This window comes from Cherax quadricarinatus, chromosome 75 (assembly GCF_038502225.1).
Source record: "Cherax quadricarinatus isolate ZL_2023a chromosome 75, ASM3850222v1, whole genome shotgun sequence".
Lineage (NCBI taxonomy): Eukaryota > Metazoa > Arthropoda > Malacostraca > Decapoda > Parastacidae > Cherax > Cherax quadricarinatus.
In genome coordinates, this window is record NC_091366.1 from 57519 (window position 1) to 81270 (window position 23752).

The following is a 23752-nucleotide window of genomic DNA, read 5'->3' on the forward strand; positions in this document are numbered from 1 at the left end:
CACAAGCTTCAGCAGAGGATAAGATAAGGCCCATCAGTGTTGGTATCAGGAATAACGTTAACAGAAGCATAAACAAGTTAATAGATCACATGAAACTAAAACTACCCGTCCACAGATGACTGTCATCACTAGAACAGTCCCAAGTTATTTAATTTATGAAAAAAGAATTCCCCATAATAAACAGTAATGTTATATATGGTAACATCCTGGCTGTGGAATTTATTTTAAGGTATAAGAGCAAGGTTCCTCCCTATAACTCTTCCTTCCACTCGTATCCATAAAGCCAGAAGTGTGACATAAATAAGCTGATTTAGGTACAACTGTAAATTAACCACCAGGATAACCCAAAAAAAAGCCAGAGAAAGTTGCTTATTTACATTGGGGTCCTTCTAATATCTTTATATATAACCTAAAAAGAAAACCAAAAGTTTTCATATTCAGATTTAGTAATTTATACAGAAGGGGTTACTAGCCCCTTGTTCCCGGCATTTTAGTCGCCTCTTAAGACACGCATGGCTTACGGAGGAAGAATTCTTTTCCACTTCCCCATGGAGATAAGAGGAAATAAACAACAAGAACTATTAAGAATAGAGAATACACTCCAGATGAGTGTGTATATATATATATATATATATATATATATATATATATATATATATATATATATATATATATATATATATATATATATATATATATATATATATATATAATATATATATATGTATATATATATATATATATATATATATATATATATATATATATATATATATATATATATATATATATATATATACGTGTACATGTATGTGTAATGTGACCTAAGTGTAAGTAGAAGTAGCAAGATATAACTCTCATCCCACGTGTTAATGAGACAAAAAGTCACCAGCAATCCTACCATTATGAAAAAAAATTACAGGTTTCTCTTTCACAGTCACTTGGCAGGACGGTAGTACCTCCCTGGGTGGTAAATATTATTGCACAAAAGCAGTATATTATCTTATTGTTCTCAGAATTGTTTTGTGTGAGTAAATAGGTGTCCAGGTGAAGTGATAAATAGGTGGAACTAAAAATATGTTACAGAATATAAATAGTATTATTAATTTGTACAATGGTTGTGACAGCACATAGGTGTTTCAGACATGTAATAACGATACATTATGTATATATAAGGTAGTGATTATATTTAATTACAGGTACACATAAGCACAAGTACTCTAGGATAACCCGAAAAAGGCAGATAAAATGACTTATTTCGACTGGGGTCCTTTATTTGACCTTTTTTTAGGTTATCCTATGCTATTTACACAATGTATGATAATTGTACTTATGTGTGCCTGTACCTAAATCAAGTTACTTATGAGTATTATGGTAATAATAAAGTTAATAATGTAGGCGTGACAGATAAGTGAGTATTCCGGCTGCTGCTGCTGCTGCTGCTGCTGTTGCTGGTGGTGGGGACTGACGCTGCACACAGCTGCTGTTGCTGCTGCTGCCATCATTATAATCTCTCGTATATTATAATCTCACCAATATTATAGTCTCCTACACACATCATGTTCCGCAGGAAGCTGACAGCACTGGATTACATGAACCCTGAGAGCTTTAGTGTTAATGGTAAGCTGTGACTGTGAGGTGAACAACATACTTGAAACATTACATGTGGCTCAACGCACATATAACTCACACAGTCGTAACTACGTATCTTAACTCACTGCTTGAATGTCTACCTTTGTTCCTTTGTCACTATAATGATTAATTGAAGTTTGATAGCTCTTCAAGGAAGTTCATTAGTTCCCAGCAGCTACGTTGTCACTGAAGAAACTTGTATATTTTCACGTCAGCAATTATTAGTGTTACACCTCATATAAGTCACTTATATTTATATATGTATCTTACTATACCATTTACATCATAGTCAAGTGTCGAAGAGAAATGCTATGATGACTTAACCTAGAATATCCAAAATTCTTCAAACGAATTTATTTTAATCTTGGATTGTATTATTGGTTTAACACCTTTATGTGGGAATGTTTAAATTCAGACTGTAAGTTAGTTTATTTAGGTACAGGTACACATAAGTACAATTATAATACTTAGTGTAAATTACCAAGGATAACCAAAAAAATGTCAGTGATTTATTTCCATTGGGGCCAGTTCAGTTGTGTCCACACTTTTTTCAAGGCAGCTGTTGAATGTAGTATTGTGGGGTTTAGTGCTGTTATTGGTTTTGCAATGTTATGAGTGAGGATATTGCACTTCATACTGTCCAGTTGAATTGTGTCCACACAATTTTTTTTTACAAGGCAGCTATTGAATGAAGTATTATGACTCCATTTGTTTCTTTGGGGTCACTCTACTTTGGTGAGAGTTAGCCACTGGGAAAAAGAAATCTACAATATGTACCATCTCATTTAAGCACACATTGTACTGTATGTAAATGTTAATCATCATGCAACATCCCCCCAATGAAAAGCAGGGGTGTCACTAGCACGTTAAGAGACCATACAATAAGTGTCAGGGGCCCAAGACTGTTCAACTGCCTCCCAGCATACATAGGGGGGATTACCAACAGACCCCTGGCAGTCTTCAAGCTGGCACTGGACAAGCACCTAAAGTCGGTTCCTGACCAGCCAGGCTGTGGCTCGTACGTTGGTTTGCGTGCAGCCTGCAGTAATAGCCTGGTTGATCAGGCTCTGATCCACCAGGAAGCCTGGTCACAGACTGGGCCGCGGGGGCGTTGACACCCCGGAACTCTCTCCAGGTAAACTCCAGATGTGCATGTTGAGAAGGATGTTTGTGCCTGGGCCTCATCTTGCCGTGGAAATTGTCATTTTCAGAGTTCTCAGTTGATTGAGGGTAGGATACACTTGACTCGCCCATAGGCCATAGTTACTTTCATGACAGAGGCTCTTTTTAGCTGATCTAATGGTTATAATCTTAATCATAATTTTTAAAGAGGTAAGCCAGTGGAAGGTCATGGTCATATGACCAAAAGCTCCAGCTGCAGGTCATTGTATAACTAAGACCAGTGGCAGGAAATGCTTGTCCTGTTTTCTGACATACCTACCTTTAACGGACTATGGTATGGGTGGGGATTGAAAAAAGCGGCAAGTAGGTCGTAAAACTCCAGGCCAGTGTGTATTTTCACGGCCGCTATTATTAGTGTTACACCTCTGGTTACAATAAGATTCATCCAGCTAGGTATTTTTTTAGGTATATTTATACCTAGTACATACATACATACAGTAGCTTGTAAAATAACATGGTAAGAATTTCATCTGTATTCCCATAATACCCTTCAGTTTTAGTTTTAAAGGTTACATAGGAAATGTTAATTTTGTTGTATATGTATTGTAAAGAATAATAGCTTGGATCACCCTAATGTCCACCCTTGCCCCCCTCCCTAAGGAAAATGGTTAATGTTATGCAAGTTTTTGATATAGGAATTTTAAATTTTCCATCAAAACTAACCTAGTAACCAAACCCTATCAATCAAAGTTTATGTAATATTAATTTGCTTAATTTCCCTGTTTTTTTAAAAATTGATTATAGTAATTAGTAAACTTGGGATGAAAGTAAACTAATTTTTTGATGATCCCATTGGTATATTAATTAATGTTAATTTCTTGCAGATGATAAGAGTTTTCGTGACCTTATAGTTTGGCTCGAAGATCAGAAAATCAGGCATTACAAGATTGAGGACCGTGGTGACCTAAAAGCTATCGATTCCAATGACTGGCCCATAGCATACAAACGTTATCTTGGAGGCCTGAACTGTCCAACCAACCCCAATGATCGACCTGCTGTAGTAGATTGGTTACTGGGACTTGCTGTACGCTTTGAGTATGGTGATAATGGTATGTCATTAATTTATTGGCCTAAATGTTATTTAAAATATGCTTCCAGGTATCATCCATTTTAAATACAGGGCACAGCTTAAGTCACTGTAATGAGAATAATTTCCTGTTCTTCCTGCAACCCTGTAACACAAAAAATGGGGTAACCACAATACAGAATGGAATTTGTACTACTACTATAAACTAAAAATATTAATCAACTTACTACTGTATCCAGCATATTAAAGTACCATTGCTGTTGTAAAATTAGTACAGTCAAATAAAAAAAATCTTAGCAAAGCAATTTATGCTGCACCTTGTACAGGAATACTTCAAATGATGTTAAGATTTGTTTGGATTTTTAACCCAAAGGGTTAGCCACCTAGGATAACTCAAAGTAGTATGTCATTGGGGACTCTGTCTTATTTTAAGTTATGCCCTCCAGGATGCAATCCACATTCATCGACTAACACCTAGGTATCTACTTTCTGCAAGGTGAACAGGGGCAGTAGGTGTAAGGAAACATGCCCAGTTTTTCCACGCACACTCAATGTGCAAGACAAGAATGTACCCAACCTTCTGATTGCAGAATGGTGATTAGATCACAGTATATTTTTTAACACCAGCTGTCTCTCACTGAGTTAAGGTGACTAAAGAAAAAAAGGAAAACTTTCACTTTTTTAACTTGCTATATATTAATAACAAAGTACATGTGTAATGTGGGTTTTATAAACGGGCATTGCCAGAAAATGTAGTTATATTGCTCTGAATATACTGTGAGGGTTCTTGAAATAGCATAACAGGAGGAATGAGGCAATCGGTGAGTGAGAAATGCTTTAGCAAATAACAGTGAATTAACAAAAAATTAAAAAAAGTTTTAGGAGGTAGGGATTCTAGGTGTGTTAAGCTGGCAGCTGTACCTTGGTGATCCAGGGGTCACCCTGGAACACCAAAGTACACAAAGGCAGTGACCTGCCTTTGTGGCCCAGTCCATGACAAGGCCTTATAATGGGCTATATTATGGATATTTAATGATTAGCAGCTCTGTCATAGTTGGTAAAAGGACCATGCAGTGAGGTTGTGGAAAATACTGTATATATTTTCCGGAAATATGGTAATTTATAGGTAAATAGATGCCCTATATTGTATTTTTAAAAGAAGTATGTTATCGAAAATGGGAAACCTGTGGCTGGGGAGGTCAGTCACCATTGTTAATTTGAATTGGATACAACGTTAGTGTAATGGGAGGGAATTTTCGTGCTCTAGAGGTTAAAATTGGGCTGACACCTCTCAAATAGGAGGCGAAATTGTTGGATGTGCATTCCTGCATAACTTGAGATATCAGGCGATTGGACAAGACAGCTCCAGGAACCTCGGATAAGTCTGTTATGTTATAACTCTGGCCAGTTGTTATTTTCATGTATAGACAGAGGTTTTCTGAGTATGATACACCTTGATTTCCAGTCAAATTGGTGAGTGATATTAAGATATTTTCCTTCTGTTATATAAATGTGTGTATATATAATCCTTTTTTTTTTAATTTTAATACACAGTCCACAAATTTATATATTTACCAGTATTCCTGGAGATGTATAATTCATTTAATTAATAGGTCCAGAGCAACTTGTGGATATGACAGTGGTAGGTATCGAAGGGGGACATTTTTTTGCGACCATGGTGTCCCAAATTCCTACTTGTCTAACTGATAAATAATAATTATCTATGTTCATTTACTGTTATGTATATAATGATACATTCAGCTAAATGCAGTTTTCCACAGAGGTCTTTAACCCTTTGACTGTCGTGGCCGTATATATATGTCGTACGAGGTACCGTATTTGACGTATATATACTCATAAATTCTAGCGGCTTCAAATCAAGCAGGAGAAAGCTGGTAGGCCCACATGAGAGAGAATGGGTCTGTGTGGTCAGTGTGCACCATATAAAAAAAATCCTGGAGCACGCAGTGCATAATGAGAAAAAAAAAACTCCGACCGTTTTTTTTTAATTAAAATGCCGACTTTGTGGTCTATTTTCGTATAGTATTTATGGTTGTATTCTCGTTTTCGTGGTCTCATTTGATAGAATGGAAAACATATTATAGAAATAGAGGTGATTTTGATTGATTTTACTATAAAAATAACCTAGAAATGGAGCTCAAAGTAGGGGAAATGTTTGATTTTTGCCAATGTTCAAAAGTGAACAAATGATGCCATTGTCCAATAAATGTCCAACTAGCCATTCTAATATGCAGTCATGAATGGGTTGATGTTATTTATACAATTATTACAGTATTGCAGTAGTCTGCATAATAGTAAATCTATTTTTTGTTTGAATAAAAATTCAAAATAGAAAGCAAGAGTAATATCAGAGGGGCCTGGAGACATAACTGATGAACAAAGAAAATGTTATTTTAGAGCCAGGAATGTCTGCATTGTTCATTCTGGACCTTATTTTGAAATTGTCGTATTTTTTAGTTTTCGTGAAATTGGCCAAATTGCAAATTTCTGACCACATTATTAGGTAGTTGAAATCGGTAAATGGGCAGTTTCTTGTACTCAATCGATAGAAAAAATGGAATTCTAAAGAAATAGCTATGAGTTTGGGCGACTGGAACAAGGGAATTAGCCGAAAATAGGACTCAAAGTGGGCGAAATCGCCGATTTGTCGAGGTCGCTAAATTTGCAAGAGCATAATTCCGTCAGTTTTCCATCAAATTTCGTTTTTTTGGTGTCATTACAATCGGGAAAAGATTCTCTATCATTTCATAAGAAAAACATTTTTTTTTTTTTTTTTTAAATTTTGCGACACCAGGAGACACCTCAGGATTGGGGGTTGCGACAGTCAAAGGGTTAATAGTACATTTCACCCACAAGTATGCTTTAGGAAAAAAAATTTATAGTAGTGTGATCCTTGACTGATTACATTTTGCCCACACAGTTAGGCTTTATCAGATCACAAATATTATTTGTGCATACTTTTCCATCATAGCCTTTATCACATACTGTACTTGGTAAAGCTCACTTGTGGTTGACTCACAAAATCGAAATAAGACAATTGCAAACAAACCACAGTATGGGTAGGGCTCAAACTCATGGCAGGTCATGATGACGACTTTGAGGGGACATGAGCTAGAGATTCTCATGGCCATGCTTGTGGGAGATCCATCTGTAAAAACTTGCATTTGTGGTCACAGTGGGGCCCCATGCTAACACCTCTATAGTGCATAAATATACCTAGTTGGATGAATCTTAACCCTTTCAGGGTCCGTCCCGTAGATCTACGGCTTTACGGTGAGTGTCCAAACCGTAGATCTACGCCATGAGCTCAGCTCACTCTGATAAACTGTGAGTGGTACATTTGGGCCTAGATATGAGAGAATACATCTATGTGGTATGTGTGCACCACATAAAACAGATCCTGCAGCACACTGTGTATAATGAGAGAAAAAAACTGAAATCATGATTTTTCGATTAAAACAGCAACTTTGCAGTGTTTTTTCGTATGTTTTTTATAGTTGTATTTGCGATTTCTTGGTCTCATTTGATAGAATGGAAGACATATTACAGAAATAGAGATGATTTTGATTGGTTTTAGCACTGGAAATGGCTTGAAACTGAGCTCAAAGTAGCGGAAATGTTAAATTTTTGCCGATATTCAAGAGTAAACAAACGACCTCACACATCTAATACACGCCAGCTGGTGGGTCTAATATACATTCACAAATATGGTGATGATATTTATACAATTATTACAGTATTGCATAACAGTAAATCTTCTATTTTTTGGTGTGAATAAAAATTCATTATGTGAATAAAAAATCAAAATGGAATTTATTTGTAAAGCCTCAAAACATAACTAATGAACAGAGGAAATGTTAGTTTAGTGCCAGGAATGCCTACATTGTTTATTCTGGACCCTATTTAGAAATTGGAATATTTTGAACTTTGTGTTAAATTGGCCAAATTAACAATTTCCGATCACTTTATTTTGTAGTTGAAACAGTTGACTTGGCGATTTCTTGTGCTCAATCGATAGAATAGAAGTAATACTAGTGAAATAGCTAAGAATTTGGTTGATTGGAATAATGTAATTGGCCTAAAATAGGAGTCAAAGTCGGCAAAATCGCCGATTCGTAAATATCGCTGACACATCAAAATTCGCGAGAGCATAATTTCGTCAATTTTCCACCAAATTTCGTACTTTTTGTTTTATTACCTTCACAAAAAGATTCTCTACAATTTCATAAGAAAAAATAACAAATTTTTTTTTTTTAAATTCTTGGACACTGGTGCGTGACTCCAGATTTGGGCCTTGGACCCTGAAAGGGTTAATGTAGGCAACTGACCCAGTGGCTTACTCACTAGCCTGGAGTTTTACAACTCCCTTACCATGAATTTGAGCCCCACCCATACAGTGTTTTTTTTAATTTTTTTTACTTGTGGGTGAAACATTAAACCATTAAAAACTTCAGTAAGTGTGTTTTTCCTTTTGAGTGTATGTATATATATATATTTTTTTTACAACAAACTGGACATGCCCCACCGAGGCAGGGTGACCTAAAAAGAAAAATGAAAATTTTTCTTATTAAATTTAGTATGTACGTATACAGGAGAAGGGGTTACTAACCCCTTGCTCCCGGCATTTTAGTCGTCTCTTACGGCACACATGGCTTACAGAGGAAGAATTCTGTTACACTTCCCCATGGAGATTGAGTATGTATATCATGATTATTTACCAGTTACCAGCTTTATCATGGTTATATAAGGGTTAAGAGCTCCTCTCGGGGGAGGGGGGTTGCCTTGATGCCAGTGAGAGGCTCTTGATCGAAGGAATTGAACATCCTTCATTTCCTTGGATTGAACCAGATTTTCTCCCATTCCCCAGGTGCTGTATGATCCCTATGGGTTTAGCACTCCCCACATTTGAAAAAAAAAAGTTATTGTCTAAATCATGGTTATTTAATGTTGTCCTGATAGAACTTAAATGTATGATATCATCTTCAATATTTTAGATCTGAGCCAAATAAATGGGCACTTACTAACCCAATTCTCATCTAACCTATCAATTTTCACCACTCCTGTCATTGCTTAAGAAACATACCTTAGGTAATCCTTTAAATTAACTGTACTTTCTTTTATTTTCTGCAGTTCAAAGTATTTCTTGTTTCTAAGATATTGGTTGATTAATAATTTGAGACTGGAGAGTTTGGCAAGGATTCATTTGGTTCACACGGAAACTAGAATTTCGGCTCCTGGAGTTTATATTCTTATGACTCTTACTGCATAGATATATTCAGTTATGAAGTGAAACATGATACTGGAATGAGATGGTGTACTTTGAATATTTTATGGTAGACATTTTCTACAAATCGCAGTACTGTACAGTACAGTGGACCCCCGGTTAACGATTTTAATCCGTGCAAGAGGGGTAATTGTTATGCGAAATAATCGCTATGTGAATGAATTTTCCCCATAAGAAATAATGGAAATCAAATTAATCCGTGCAAGACACCCAAAAGTATGAAAAAAAAAATTTTACCACATGAAATATACATTTTCCCACACACAAAGAGAAGGATACATGCACAATAGTAGAGTAGTACATGCACAGTATATATTGTGCATGTACTAGTCTTCTAAATGAAGAATAAATGACACTTACCTTTATTGAAGATGCAGCAATGACTGATGAGACACTGTGTCCTGGGAGTGCCTTTTCCTCCTGAGTACTGTAGGTCCTGTTTGGCATTTTCTTCCAGAACAGGCCTTATCACACTGTGTATGCCACTACGATTCTTAAATCTCTCAAACCAACCTTTGCTGGCTTTAAATTCACCAATATGAGCACTAGTTCCAGGCATTTTTCCCTGTTCACCTGGGTGTTAGTCGACTTGTGTGGGTTGCATCCTGGGAGACAAGATTAAGGACCCCAATGGAAATAAGTTAGACAGTCTTCGATGACACTGACTTTTTTGGGTTATCCTGGGTGGCAAATCCTCTGGGGTTAATTGTTTCTTGGTATTCTCAATAAGCCACACCAACAACGGTGCTACAGCAGCAGCAGCAGCTGACAGTGCAGCAGCAGCAGCAGCTGACAGTGCAGCAGCAGCAGCAGCTGTACCACCAATAGTAGCGATGGTTGATTGGGGTTTATTATACAACCTGGCCAGCTCGGAGACATGCACTCCACTTTCATACTTATCAATGATCTTTTTCTTCATCTCTATTGTAATTCTCACCCTTATTGCTGTAGGGTTGGCACTAGAAGCTTTCTTGGGGCCCATGGTCACTTATTTTCCAGAAAAAGCACCGAAAACACTGTAATAATACGAAATATTCCGATTGTATGCTTGGATGTTACCGCGGAGGCTGGCTGGTAAACAATGCCACCGGCGGAACATGTGAGCGCGTCTCGGACGAAAATCGGTAAGCGGGTTTTTAAGCGGTATGTGAGGCAAAATTTTTGCAATTAAAGTAAGCGGTATGCGAAATAATCGCTATGTGATGCCATCGTTATGCGGGGGTCCACTGTATATGAATACAGTGGACCCCCGCATAACGATTACCTCCGAATGCGACCAATTATGTAAGTGTATTTATGTAAGTGCGTTTGTACGTGTATGTTTTAGGGTCTGAAATGGACTAATCTACTTCTCAATATTCCTTATGGGAATAAATTCGGTCAGTACTGGCACCTGAACATACTTATGGAGTGAAAAAATATCGTTAACCGGGGGTCCACTGTACTGTAATAATAATTATCTTGAACTAATTTCAATAAGCATTGATTAGGAGAGTAAAAATTAACAAAGGGTAACCTTAGGAAGAAGAGTAAGGTGATTTGAGAAACTTTGTGAAAAAAAAGGTAAATTGGGTAGTTCTTGTTATTAATGCAGGCATTATTATTCTGGTCAAGACTGACTTATTACACGAGTTCGTTTTCCTTTTTAGCCCTTAAGTTCATTTGTCACACTACAATGTTTCACTAATAGCATCCTTCAGCCTTGGAACACTATTGACCCATATGAATTTGACACACTTTGTGGTGATAATAATAAGGATTTAGCTTGGGGATTTCTTTTTTTTTTCTCTCAAATTTTGCTTGATCACATTAGACAATTGGATAATGGTAGATGCCTGAAAAATGGATCGCAGGATAGTGAACAGATTTACAATACACTGTAACTACAAATTGTTTTCTTTGTTGCAGCGGATAAATATAAATCCGAGACTGGCGAGAATGTACGCAACCGACAACAGAGTGCCCCAAAAGTTGTCAACACCAACCCTCTGGATGCATTAGACTTTCAAAGCCCAGACTTTAGAGGTAAGTACAGCAATCATAAATATTTTTGTATATGTATGTGACTAAGTAGATAAATAACATGAGTTATTTTTTAGTAACTATTATTCATGTTTAGAATAAGGGATAATCACATGGCTCATTTATAATATCTTTATTTCTACAAGTACATGTACACGGTATACAAGCCTATCTGACATCAATGGCATACTACTCTATAGAAAGCCCCTTGTTATACAAATTAGGTCAATTTTATCCTATGATGTGACCCACACCAGTCAACTAACACTCAGGCACCTATTTTACTGATGAGTGAACTTGGACAGCAGGTGTCTTCTGGAAACACGTTCTAATATTTTCCAGCCGTACCGAGGGATCGATTCCCAGACCTCAGTGTGTGAGCTGAGTGCACTATCGATTGAGCTATGGGACACCGTACTTTCATTTTTTCTTATTGTATATTTTTACATCTTTTGTTGCAAATAATATAAGGATCAATCTTACCTGTTTTCTATAACTGATACTGTGTTCATTCTAGGAGCAAAGCCCTGTGTAAAATTTTCTTGGCAATTTAGAGTACAGTTTTATTTGTCTAGAGAATTTCAAGGTATGCTTTAAACTTGCCCATTTGGCTATTATTTAAAGGAAGTAGCTTGGGCAGCCACTTCATCACAATGGTGCTGTGGGTCATACTGACTTGGGTTATGAATACCAAAGGTGCCATGGCTGTGAAGAAATGTGGCCCTCATGCACTTACTGTGCATAAAGACCACTCCCACCCCTCCCCGGAAAGTTAGGTACGCTTTAGAGTTGCAGCCTTTTCGTGAGCATTCTGATTTGGTGGTAGAATTGGTGTAAAAGGAAAGGTTTAGTAATGTCCCTGCTAAATTATTCTTAATTATCTGAAGTTGAATATCTTTTAGTGTTGATCGTGGTTCTTCTATGGGGGCAGTTGGAGTTTTAGATGTTATTATTGTGCTTTTTGCAAATATTTGGCTGTGTGTATCTGTATTGTGATATCTTGCATTGAGTTATAGAGATCAGGATATAGTATTGTAATTTTCATGTTTATTAGACTGCTTTAAGGAAACAGTTACATTCCTGTTACAGTTAAGTTGATCCTCTGATTATTAATATAAGCTAGGTTTTATTTTGTTCCTCTACCTGTTTCTTTTCATTGTAATCCATGTCTTCCTGCAACTGTTCTTTAGCCTGGTTCATATCCTCTGAATAGTTTCTCTTTTTCATCTTGAATGTTTTAAGCTCTTTCTGTCCCACACTATTTGCAAACTGTTAAGCATATTCCATAACTTAAGAAAAAATTCTTCAGTTTTTTATGATTAACAAGCCAGTTAAATGCTTCAGGCAGACAATGGCAAAAGCCAACAATTAAAATAAAGCTACTGGTGACAGAGAATCCTTGTAATACAAAGTTTTGTCCAAAACTGGGCTTTATCAAATATACAGAAATGAGCAAATTCACAACCTTATAAAGCAAATGGGCCTTCATTCCCACATTATAGACTGAGGAAGAACACATATGTTACACCTTGAAAATGACAGGGCCAGACAGTTTTGGAAACAACAGTGAACCATCTCTCCAGTACAGTTGAGCAAAAGTGTGATGTTCATGTTGGCTGAACCTGTTGTGCACATTGTCCATAATTCATATTATAAACAACAGTCCTGTTGGACATTGAGTGATGTGAATATGCAGAGAAGTCAGAGCAAAGAAATGAAAATGCAATATGGGTGACCAGAGGCTGAGGAGGGATTGAGGTGGTTTGAGCATGTGGAGAGGGATATGGTGACAGGGTGTATAAATCTAGGGTGGAAGGTAGGAGAAGAGGGATCATCCCAGGAATGGTTGGAGGGGCTTAAGCTTCCAGCAGGCTTGTGTGAGCATGTTAAGAGGAGTGCATGGAGGCAGATGTTATTTAACGGTCTTGCTGTTGGAGTGTGAGCATGGTTTCTTCTATGAAGGTATTCAGGGGAAACCAGTTAGCCAGACTTAAGAGTCCTGGAGGTGGGAAGGGCAGTGCCTGCACTCTGGAGGTGGGGTGGGGGTGTTAAAGTCAGACGGGTAATCTGATTGTGATGTCAGCACATTTCTGGAAAGACAGCAAATGAGTGAACATGTTATCATTGGGTCACCCTGCCTTGGCTGGAGACAACTGTTAAGTTAAAATGAAAAAGTCGTCCCCCTCCTTTTACTCTCACCAGTATATGACCTCTCCTATACTTGATCTCACATTTTCCTGACCTCATAGATGACCCGTCTTTCTCAAGAGCCTGACCTCATGGTGCTTGTTTGCCTTATAAGGCAGTGTATTTCTTCATTTCTTTATTCTTAATGATGTCCATCCTTGAACATTACAAGATTTATTTTTCTTTACAGATGGAATAAACCGACTGGCAAAGCAGCTAAACATAACGCAGCACCCTGACCACCTCATAACTCTGAAGGCTCTAAGTAAACTTGTTAGCACAAGACTGTCAGCAGAAGCCATACAGAACCCTGGTGAAGTAATCCATCAAGTATGTTATCTGACTGATTTTTAACAATGTTGTATAACAAGAATTATTAATTTATTTCTAACTTGCCTTGCCAAATTTCAAAAATATTACCAAAATGAGTGCGTGCAAGAGAAAATGCCAAATGTGGGTGAGTATTTTTGAAATCTAGGTGATAATAGAATAAGATTAATCAAGTTTTTGAGACATACATTTATATGGATTCTGGTTTTTATGTAAGCAGCTTCCACAGCTGACTAAGCATTCTGAAATTTGTAAGTGCTTCAGTAAAACCTTTTTCAAATTGAGCATGGAAACTTGTTACATTTGTTTTTACTAAGGCTAAGTATTTTTTTTCATTGCATGGTGTCTTGGATTTTTTTTAACTTGCATTAAAAAAAAAAAGGTGAAATTATGCAAATGGTCATTATTATTATTAGATGTAGGGGCTACATTTAAAGATGCCATATTTTTGATGAACAGTGTCATTTTTTAAAATATTATTATAATAAAAAAGAAGCGCTAAGCCACAAGGGCTATACAGCGTCATTTTTTAAAGGATTTATTATGAAAATAAATGGTATAAAATACCGACACACTGGAAACATAAACACATATGCAGTTTAATGTGATCCTTTATTGACAACGTTTCGCCCACACAGTGGGCTTTTTCAAGTCATGTATGACTTGAAAAAGTCATGTATGACTTGAAAAAGCCCACTGCGTGGGCGAAACGTTGTCAATAAAGGATCACATTAAACTGCATATGTGTTTATGTTTCCAGGATTTATTATCTATTCAAATGGGGCCTGCATGGATTTGTATTTTTGTTAATTTCCTAGAATGCTGAAATTAACCAAGTCTGAAAATTACTAAGTTCACAAGAAGTGTGTTGACTGACTGAGCAGTTAACTTTTTTACATAGTTATTGCATTTAGTAATCCCAATTTCCTTTTACACTAATAATGTAATTAGGTTCTAATTAAGTGTAAAAAAAATTCAAGTACAGTACAACCATAGCCACACTTTGTTGTAAAATGCCATCTTTCTCATTAAATATTCAGTAAAATGTCATACACTGAACTATCAAGTTTATGGTAGTGACTCTTAAATCCAAGAATGAATTGACATGTACCATTCATATTATTCTGGTTTCTTCATCATAAACTCAGTGTTATGTATTTATTGGTAAACAAATCTTAACTCTTTACAGGGCAAATCTTACCCCATCTTTGAAGCCGACTTGGGCTTTGAAACTGGAGATTACGTCCTTAATAATGCTGGAAAAGCATTAAGGTTAATTTACATTCACGATCTTCGAGAACTTCAAACAAAAATAAATGAATGCATAGTTTCCGTACAGACCATAACTGCAAATCCGAAGACTGATACAAAGCTGGGTAAAGTGGGGCGTTAATGCTCACACTCCTAAACATTTGGCCAGACTATAACTGAATAACGTTACACTAATTGATATTCACTTCCCATGTCAGAAGAGAGTTTTTACTAAGATATATTCATAGATATAATGTAGAGAAATGGGGCACATCCCTATACAGTTTGACAAGTGACCCGATACTACGTTGAACAAGACAGAGAAACCCTTGACAGAGCAGTTATCTTAAAGGTAAAAAATATATTTGACCAGATGTGCTTGATGGCATTCCGTAGTTGTTACGTGCGCCTTGTGTTGCTACATCTAATTTATGTTTACTATTGACATAATGGTTAGTGATATAAACTCATGCCAAATATATGTAATAAACACCCTTCAGCTAATTTTGGGGTTTAACATGACAACTTCCAGTGTTAGAACATTTAATAATGTTTTAACATTAGTAAATGCTCAAATTTTGTAAATTATAGTTGTTTAAAATTGTGCGTGCACACCACCATTTTGAACAATATAACCAAGCTTAAACTTTTTCCAATATATTCTGTATACTCCTGTGATAAAAGTAGATCCTGAAAATGTGATTCAGAATTGTTCAGTGAAGTATCTCTTATGTAGTCACCCTAATGTTATGAATAAAATGTCTGTGCCTGCCTCATTGTTTATGCAGTAATTAATAAGGACTTGAAAAATAAAACATATCCAATATTGTTTCATTTATTTATACATATTTTCAACACTTGTATACAATAAGCTGTTCACTTGCTCTTTCCAATTCATCTTAGTTATGACTGATGTTTCCACTTACTCTTATCAAATGGTGGAAGTCTCAATAACCTTGTTATGCCCACTCCAGCAAGTGCTGAAATATAAGATTAGATTTGCTTATTCAAAACTTTTCAATACAGGTTCTCAAAGCAAGCCAATATTACATTGTAAACATCAATACAAATAGCCTGTTACATGAAAAAAAATTCTATCTCAAAGAGCTGATCTACATATTCAGTAAAACTTGGCTAGGAGACCCTTCAAGGGTAATTCCTTAGAGCTGGCAAGGGGTCTGGATCTATGAAACTGGGCATACCCTGTCCTTAGATCGAACCTAAATGTACCCATTCACCCAGGAGCTGTATACGAGGTGATCAGTCTTTTAGCCTTTAAAAATATAAATTGAGGTGGTGATACATGTTCATCACCATAGCCTCTATCATTGGTCCATAGCCACAACCAATGATCAAGGCTATAGAGCTGAACACTAATCAAAGCTGAGGGACTGATCACCTCATTAACCTCTTCATTATGGCTGTCTCCATTATTAGTCACTTCTGTATATGACTGAAGAAGCCTGGTGAGCAGGCAAAACATTTTGACAATATACTCGACTGTTGCACAATTGTTTTAATCTACTTGTCGGTACTACATGTATATATATATATACATGTATATTTTTTGTTTTTTAACACTGGCTGGGTGAGGCAGGGTGACCCGAAAAAAAGAAACTAAATTTTTTTTTCAACAAACCAGCCATATCCCACCAAGGCAGGGTAACTAAATTTTCTTTTTAAATTTAGTAATTTATACAGAAGGGGTTACCAGCAATTTATACAGGAAAAGGGGATACTATCCCCTTGCTACTGGCATTTAAGTCGCCTCTTATGACACGCATGGCTTAAAGAGGAAAGATTCTTTTCCACTTTCCTGTGGAGGACTATATGTACATATACCATTATTATAAAAATATTCTTGGGTTAATTGTACAGTAGTACAAAAAAAAAATTTCAAATATGAACTTGCACAAAAGCTATACCCTTCAAGGGAGGTTCCTTGATGCTGGCGAGGGGCTCTTGATCTAGTCAATTGGATCTGTGCTCCAGTTTCCTGAATTGAGCCTGAATACCTTCTATCCCCCTCCCCCCACATGCACTGTATAACCCTATGGGTTTAGTGCTCCCCCATGATTATAATTATTATAATAAAAGCTATAGGATGCTTTAGTTCTCAGGAGCAAAAGCCATGAAAACATAATAGATGGAATTTGTAGCAGGTCGTGGTAGACTGTGCTGAGCAAACCTTTATTTACAGACTATGCTTTGTTGTATTTTACAGCAAAAGTTGTTACAGTGGAAATTAATCTATAAATAGAGGCTTACTTTACAGACAACATCTTCCTGCCATACTTGTATTATGTGAACTGAATAGCCAGTAGTAACAGCCTGGTTTATCAGGCCTTGATCCACCAAGGAGCCAGGTCTGGAATAGGGGGCATTGACCCCTAACAGCACTCTTCAGGTATCCTCCAGGAATCCTTCAGGCAAGTCTTGTCTCTCAAAAGATTTTTTGTGGCAGGTTGGATGAATTATTACATTAACAAGACAACTAATATGTTCTGTGTTATTTCCACTTTTACCATCAGCCGTGTAAATCTATTTCACAATCATAATAATAAATTCTGTATACCCTTAACTATTACTGAAGTAATTTTATAAATATCTTCATTCAGCTGGTTATTTATTCTCACTTTACACATTAATCATTGAAATCTTGTACATGTACTTGTAAATTTTTCCATGCATGCCAAAGATGCCATTTCCTATGCCACTTTGCCCATCTTTCATTCAATTGTATATTACCTGGAGAGTGTTCAGTGACCAGCACCCTCATGCCCTGGTCCCAGACCAAGTACCTGGCTACAAAACAAGTTACATTAACACACTGATGCTATTGTGTTACATGAGGTTTATAGTACCAAGTGCAAAATAATCACCTGCACCAAGTAAAAAGGTGAGCGATCTCCCAATGAGATTTGTATTCCTTGATCCATGATACGCCACATAGAGAGAAGCTCCAAGGCAACCACCGCCACCAACCAGCCGACAAGCCAAACAATCTTCGGACACCTGTGACACTTCCTTGTCTGTAAATTTTCTGCCAACCGTCATACCAACAGATGTAGATCTCAAAATATTTAGATCTGAAAAAAAGTTGAATTACAAAATTATCATACTGTATTATATAATTATAACAGTACAATATCATATATGTAAAATTTCACTATAATCAGTAATGTATTCGACAGCATAGGCCATCATTGCTTTTTTTTTTTAAACAAGTTGAGAAATGCAGCCTTTTGGTACATATATGATAAGAGAAGCTTTCCAAATATAATAATTCTTGAGAATTCTTATTTAAATTAACATTATGGAGATATGGGGCCTGTTTTACTGATGGGAACAAACAAAAAGAGGAGGAAGAAAGAACAAACAAAAATGTAGAAAAATAATGAAAATGGCATAATTGGAGAAGGAAGCTAAGAGATAACATTATATAAAAATTAATAAAGGATAAAGATAGATTCCTGGGGTTACCAGAAAAAAGGTAGAGTTTGCATCAAGTGTGCTGGTACACAATATTGGTTTCTCATTATGTTAGTGGGCCCGGTGGCCTGGTGGCTAAAGCTCCCGCTTCACACACGGAGGGCCTGGGTTCGATTCCCGGCGGGTGGAAACATTTGACACGTTTCCTTACACTGGGTGTTAGTCGACTGGTGTGGGTCGCATCCTGGGGGACAAGATTAAGGACCCCAATGGAAATAAGTTAGACAGTCCTCGATGACGCACTGACTTTCTTGGGTTATCCTGGGTGGCTAACCCTCCGGGGTTAAAAATCCGAACGAAATCTTATCTTATCTTATCTCTTCAGTCTTGAGATCCCTTGCACCTCTTTTTAAGTTCATTTTCGAATATTTTGATACGTTTTAGTTCCGGGTGTTAGTATGTAATGGCTTGTTTCTTCTTTTTCAGGTCACCCTGCCTTGGTGGGAGACAGTCAATGTGCTAAAAACAAATTAATGAAGTGTCATATTAAAAATGTGATAAAGTTTAAGACTGGCATTAGTGAGGGTATACAGCGGGCACGATGGAATATAGTGGTCAGTGGTAGTCACAGGGAAAGCTAAAGCCCCCCGAGATGCCAATAGTTTATTGTTCAATTATTGGCTAATTTTCGCTGGATTACATTGACTAGTGGCCATGAAAGCATAATAGTTCAAGAAATTTCATATTCATATTGAAAATCACATTTTTAATGATGATTTCTTTGATTTTGTAGCTGTATAGCCCTTGTGGCTTAGCACTTCTTTTTGATTATAATAATTTGATTTTGTAAACAAAATAGATCTGTTTGTGACTTGAAAAAGCCCACTGTGTGGGCGAAACGTCAATAAAGGATCACATTAAACTGCATAAGTGTTTATGTTTCCATCTGATTGTTAAGTCCCCCTCTCAGATTGAAATATTACTGAGTTAGCCCTCCAGATTGAAATCCTGGTTAGCTTTAGTAGGAGAGTGTTGTTAGTGTACAGTACTTGTGTATTAATTTCTCAGATAATTTGACAGTACTGGAAGATTTGAGACTGGTTTGTAATTACATATACACATCAGTTGAATCACCACCTATGTGGGTGGGTGTTAACTGGGCTCACTGAGAGCACCTAGAAAGGTTTGTTCCTTAAATAATTTGGTGAAGAGTATTACTATGGCTGAAGATGGTGTATGACCCTCATGGGTTTAGCATATGGTTATGATTATAATAATATAGCTGGATATAATACTTATGTAGCTTTTTTCTGTTGATTTTTTGGGTATTTCATTTACAATACTACCTGTATCTGTATTTTTAAGTGATTTTATTGTTGAGTTATTTCTGCAGGGATAGTAGGTCCAAATAAAGGCAATTAGGATAAATGTCTGTTGGACAGCTACTGACGATGGCTTAATTATTATTTTTATGATCTGATCTGAGCATCAAACTCACAGAGGTGATACAGCACTGCAGGGTAGGATGATGGCTTGAGCTTCAAGAATGTTGCTTATGATCAGATTTTTGTTCAGATTTTTAACCCTAGAGGGTTAGCCAACCAAGAAAGGCAGGGCATCATCAAGGGACTGTCTTGTTTTATTTCCACTTAAGTCCTCAATCTTGTCCCCCTGGATTCGACCACACCAGTCGACTAACACTCAGGTACCTACTTGCTTGCTAGGTGAAGAGGACAACAGGTGTAAGGAAACATGCCCAATGTTTCCACCCTTGCCAGGGATCGACCCATGGACATTCAGCGTGAAGTGAGAATTTTGCCTACCAGGCCATGGGGCACCGCAAGATTAATTCCAACTGTACCAAGAAGATAAGTTTGTATACAGTTTTAATAACTGAGAGGAAGGAGAGGGTTCATTTGCCTTAAAAAGGGCTATATAGTTCATGGAATTTAAAAGTTTTTCTACTCCAGAATCTGCATTCTGATTATTATTCATCTTCCATTCCCAGTTACAGTAGAATGTTAAATGACACCACTGGATTTATTTGAAGCATCATTATGGAGCTGAAAAGCAATTTTTTTTTTTGTTTTGTCTCTGTGGAACTTGACACCATGGTAGGAGTAACTGAGGTTGTTACCATGGTAGTGGTGGCTGAGGTTACCATGGTAGTGGTGACTGAGGTTGTTACCATGGTAGTGGTGGCTGAGGTTGTTACCATGGTAGTGGTGGCTGAGGTTGTGTTCACCATGGTAGTGGTGGCTGAGGTTGTGTTCACCATGGTAGCAGTGGCTGAGGTTGTTACCATGGTAGTGGTGGCTGAGGTTGTTACCATGGTAGTGGTGGCTGAGGTTGTTACCATGGTAGTGGTGGCTGAGGTTGTGTTCACCATGGTAGTGGTGGCTGAGGTTGTGTTCACCATGGTAGCAGTGGCTGAGGTTGTTACCATGGTAGTGGTGGCTGAGGTTGTTACCATGGTAGTGGTGGCTGAGGTTACCATGGTAGTGGTGGCTGAGGTTACCATGGTAGTGGTGGCTGAGGTTGTTACCATGGTAGTGGTGGCTGAGGTTGTTACCATGGTAGTGGTGGCTGAGGTTGTTACCATGGTAGTGGTGGCTGAGGTTGTGTTCACCATAGTAGTGGTGGCTGAGGTTGTGTTTACTATGGTGGCAGCAGATGAGGTTGTTCACCATGGTAATAGTGGCTGAGGTTGTTCACCATGATAATAGTGGCTGAGGTTGTTCACCATGGTAATGGTGGCTGAGGTTGTTCACCATGGTAATGGTGACTGAGGTTGTTCACCATGGTAATGGTGACTGAGGTTGTTCACCATGGTAATAGTGGCTGAGGTTGTTCACCATGGTAATGGTGACTGAGGTTGTTCACCATGGTAATGGTGACTGAGGTTGTTCACCATGGTAATGGTGACTGAGGTTGTTCACCATGGTAATGGTGACTGAGGTTGTTCACCATGGTAATGGTGACTGAGGTTGTTCACCATGGTAATGGTGACTGAGGTTGTTCACCATGGTAATAGTGGCTGAGGTTGTTCACCATGGTAATAGTGGCTGAGGTTGTTCACCATGAAGTTGAACTCTTCTCCAGGTTTATGGACTGATTACATCAATTCTTCACTGCTACACTGACTGACTGTATTTGACTGAAGAAGCCTACTGTGTAGGCGTAAAGTTTCATCAATAAAAGCTGCTGAACATGTGTATTAATCATCAAATTTCTTACTTAACACTGCTAGTTGTTGTGGCCTGGGAAGTGTTCTAGTTATATTTGCTGGATTATGTGACTTTATTTATGACTCTACACTTATTTTATGTTATTATTGGTATCCACTTACTAGTAGTATATTTAGTCCACTGTTACACCATGGTATATCTTAAATAATATTAAAAATTGAGAAAGTAGTGTGCTGTGCCCGTCGTATGATCACTCTTATGGTAGAAAACTGTTCAGCTTACTGTAGTGAAGGCAGGAACTAGCTTATTTGTGGTTGCAGGGGTTGAGTCACAGCTCCTGGCCCCCGCCTCTTAGCAGTGTTGTATGACCCTTGTGAGTTTAGCGCCTAGTTTTGATTATAATTCCCTGGACCCATTATGTACCCCCAAGGACCCCAATGGAAATAAGTCACTTTGACTTATTTTTGTTATCCCAGTTTCTCTACACATATGTTGCTATGTATGATAATCTGTATAACCTTATTTGTGTATACCTGAATAAACTTACATACCTCTGACAGGTGTGGAGGTGTAAATGGTTCATTACCTTTATAACTTGTTTAGTTATCAGAACTCTGGTGCCCAGTACCCATTATGTACCTCTGTAATCTTTTTGACTGCCACCCACAAGATGGGTATATGGTGTGTATAATAAAAATATTAAATTTAATTCACTAGTCGCTACTAGATCAATTCTGCCCTTGGTCCAAGAGCTTTATCCTGCCTCTTCTTAATGTTATACATGGATCCTGCCTCCAAATCAGCAGTTTGTACCACAAGACACAATGTAAGTTTATTTAGGTACAGCCACACAGTTACACATGTACAGTAATATATGTGTAAATTACCCACCAGGATGATCCAGTCAGTGACTGGATCAGTACACGTCTCATTATGGCTAGGTTAGTTAGTTTAATATGTTTATTATGCACCCCATACCCATCCTGTGGGCGGTAGTCACCCCATACCCATCCTGTGGGCGGTAGTCACCCCATACCCATCCTGTGGGCGGTAGTCACCCCATACCCATCCTGTGGGCGGTAGTCACCCCATACCCATCCTGTGGGCGGTAGTCACCCCATACCCATCCTGTGGGCGGTAGTCAAAAGATTACAGAGGTACATAATTGGTCCAGGGACTGGACTCCAAAGTTTTGATAGCTGAGCAAGTTACAAAGGTAATGAACTCACAATTTACAAAGGTAATGAACTCACAATTTACAAAGGTAATGAACTCCAGGTAGGTCTGGTCACAATCATGACAAGTTACAAAGGTATTTACAGATTACAGAGGTACGTAATGGGTCCAGGGACTGGACTCCAAAGTTTTGATAGCTGAACTAGGTACAAAGGTAATGAACTCACAAGTTACAAAGGTAATGAATACTGTAAGAATGGTTACTTACGTTTATACATGGCTACAATCATGAACAAATTATAGTGTAATGAGCAATTTACACTTCCACACCTGGTCACAACTGTAGTGAGTTATTGGTGCAAATATTGATATATGGCTCGGTAATGTGAAAAAAAACACGTATACAGTTCAGGACATTAATTAAAGGAAACGTTTGGACATTAGTAGCTTCTTCAATAAGTTTATTTAGGTACAGGTACACATAAGTATAATTATCATATATAATGTAAATTACCCACCAGGATAACCAAAAAAAAAAGTCAGTGACTTATTTCCATTGGTGTCCTTTTACCTTATTATTATAATATAAAGGTGATAATATCTTATTATTATTCTATAATGGAGATAACATCTTATTATCAAACTATTAGGACTGAAGAATCCACTGGTAGCTTAACGTTACCTCTAATAAATGTCCTCAACCGTACATAAATGTCGTTTTCCAGTCATCATACCATTTTTTCATGATAGATGAGGTTTATTACAAAAAAAAGATAAGTGTTTTCTGACGTGGGTCTTAGTCTTATGATAACCACAGCTGGAGCTTTTGGTCATCTGACCGAGACCTTCCACTGGCTTATCTCTCTACCCTTTGAAAAATTATGGTTATAATTATAACCATTAGATAATGTGTAACCGGGTATGGCCACTATTATACCCAAGACCCCAATGGAAATAAGTCACTTTCTCTGACTTTTTTTTTGGGTTATCCTGCTTGGTAATTTATATTATGTATGATAA

General features: G+C 37.4%; 2 protein-coding genes across 11 annotated transcripts; one reads left to right on the plus strand and one right to left on the minus strand.

Moving 5' to 3' along the window:
• The first annotated feature begins 1418 nt into the window (after positions 1-1418).
• LOC128691856 (RNA transcription, translation and transport factor protein) lies at positions 1419-15762 on the plus strand. The gene is made up of 5 exons (XM_053780784.2): positions 1419-1620; positions 3639-3863; positions 11055-11171; positions 13546-13685; positions 14875-15762. Exons 1-5 carry the CDS (start codon positions 1560-1562, stop codon positions 15076-15078), a joined length of 747 nt encoding a protein of 248 aa, XP_053636759.2. The 5' UTR covers positions 1419-1559; the 3' UTR covers positions 15079-15762.
• Positions 15758-23025, minus strand: LOC128705589 (uncharacterized). Of its 10 annotated transcripts, none has more exons than XR_011394099.1 (3): positions 22810-22828; positions 17819-18025; positions 15758-15916 (listed from the first exon to the last, which is right to left on the minus strand). XR_011394099.1 is itself a non-coding variant. In XM_070100846.1 (3 exons), exons 1-3 carry the CDS (start codon positions 23020-23022, stop codon positions 15840-15842), a joined length of 306 nt encoding a protein of 101 aa, XP_069956947.1. In that variant the 5' UTR covers positions 23023-23025; the 3' UTR covers positions 15758-15839. The 10 variants fall into 10 exon arrangements, 1 of the variants encoding a protein (XP_069956947.1); XR_011394100.1 differs by lacking the exon at positions 22810-22828 and adding an exon at positions 22108-22126; XR_008409735.2 differs by lacking the exon at positions 22810-22828 and adding an exon at positions 21839-21857.
• Between the last annotated feature and the right edge of the window lie 727 nt (positions 23026-23752).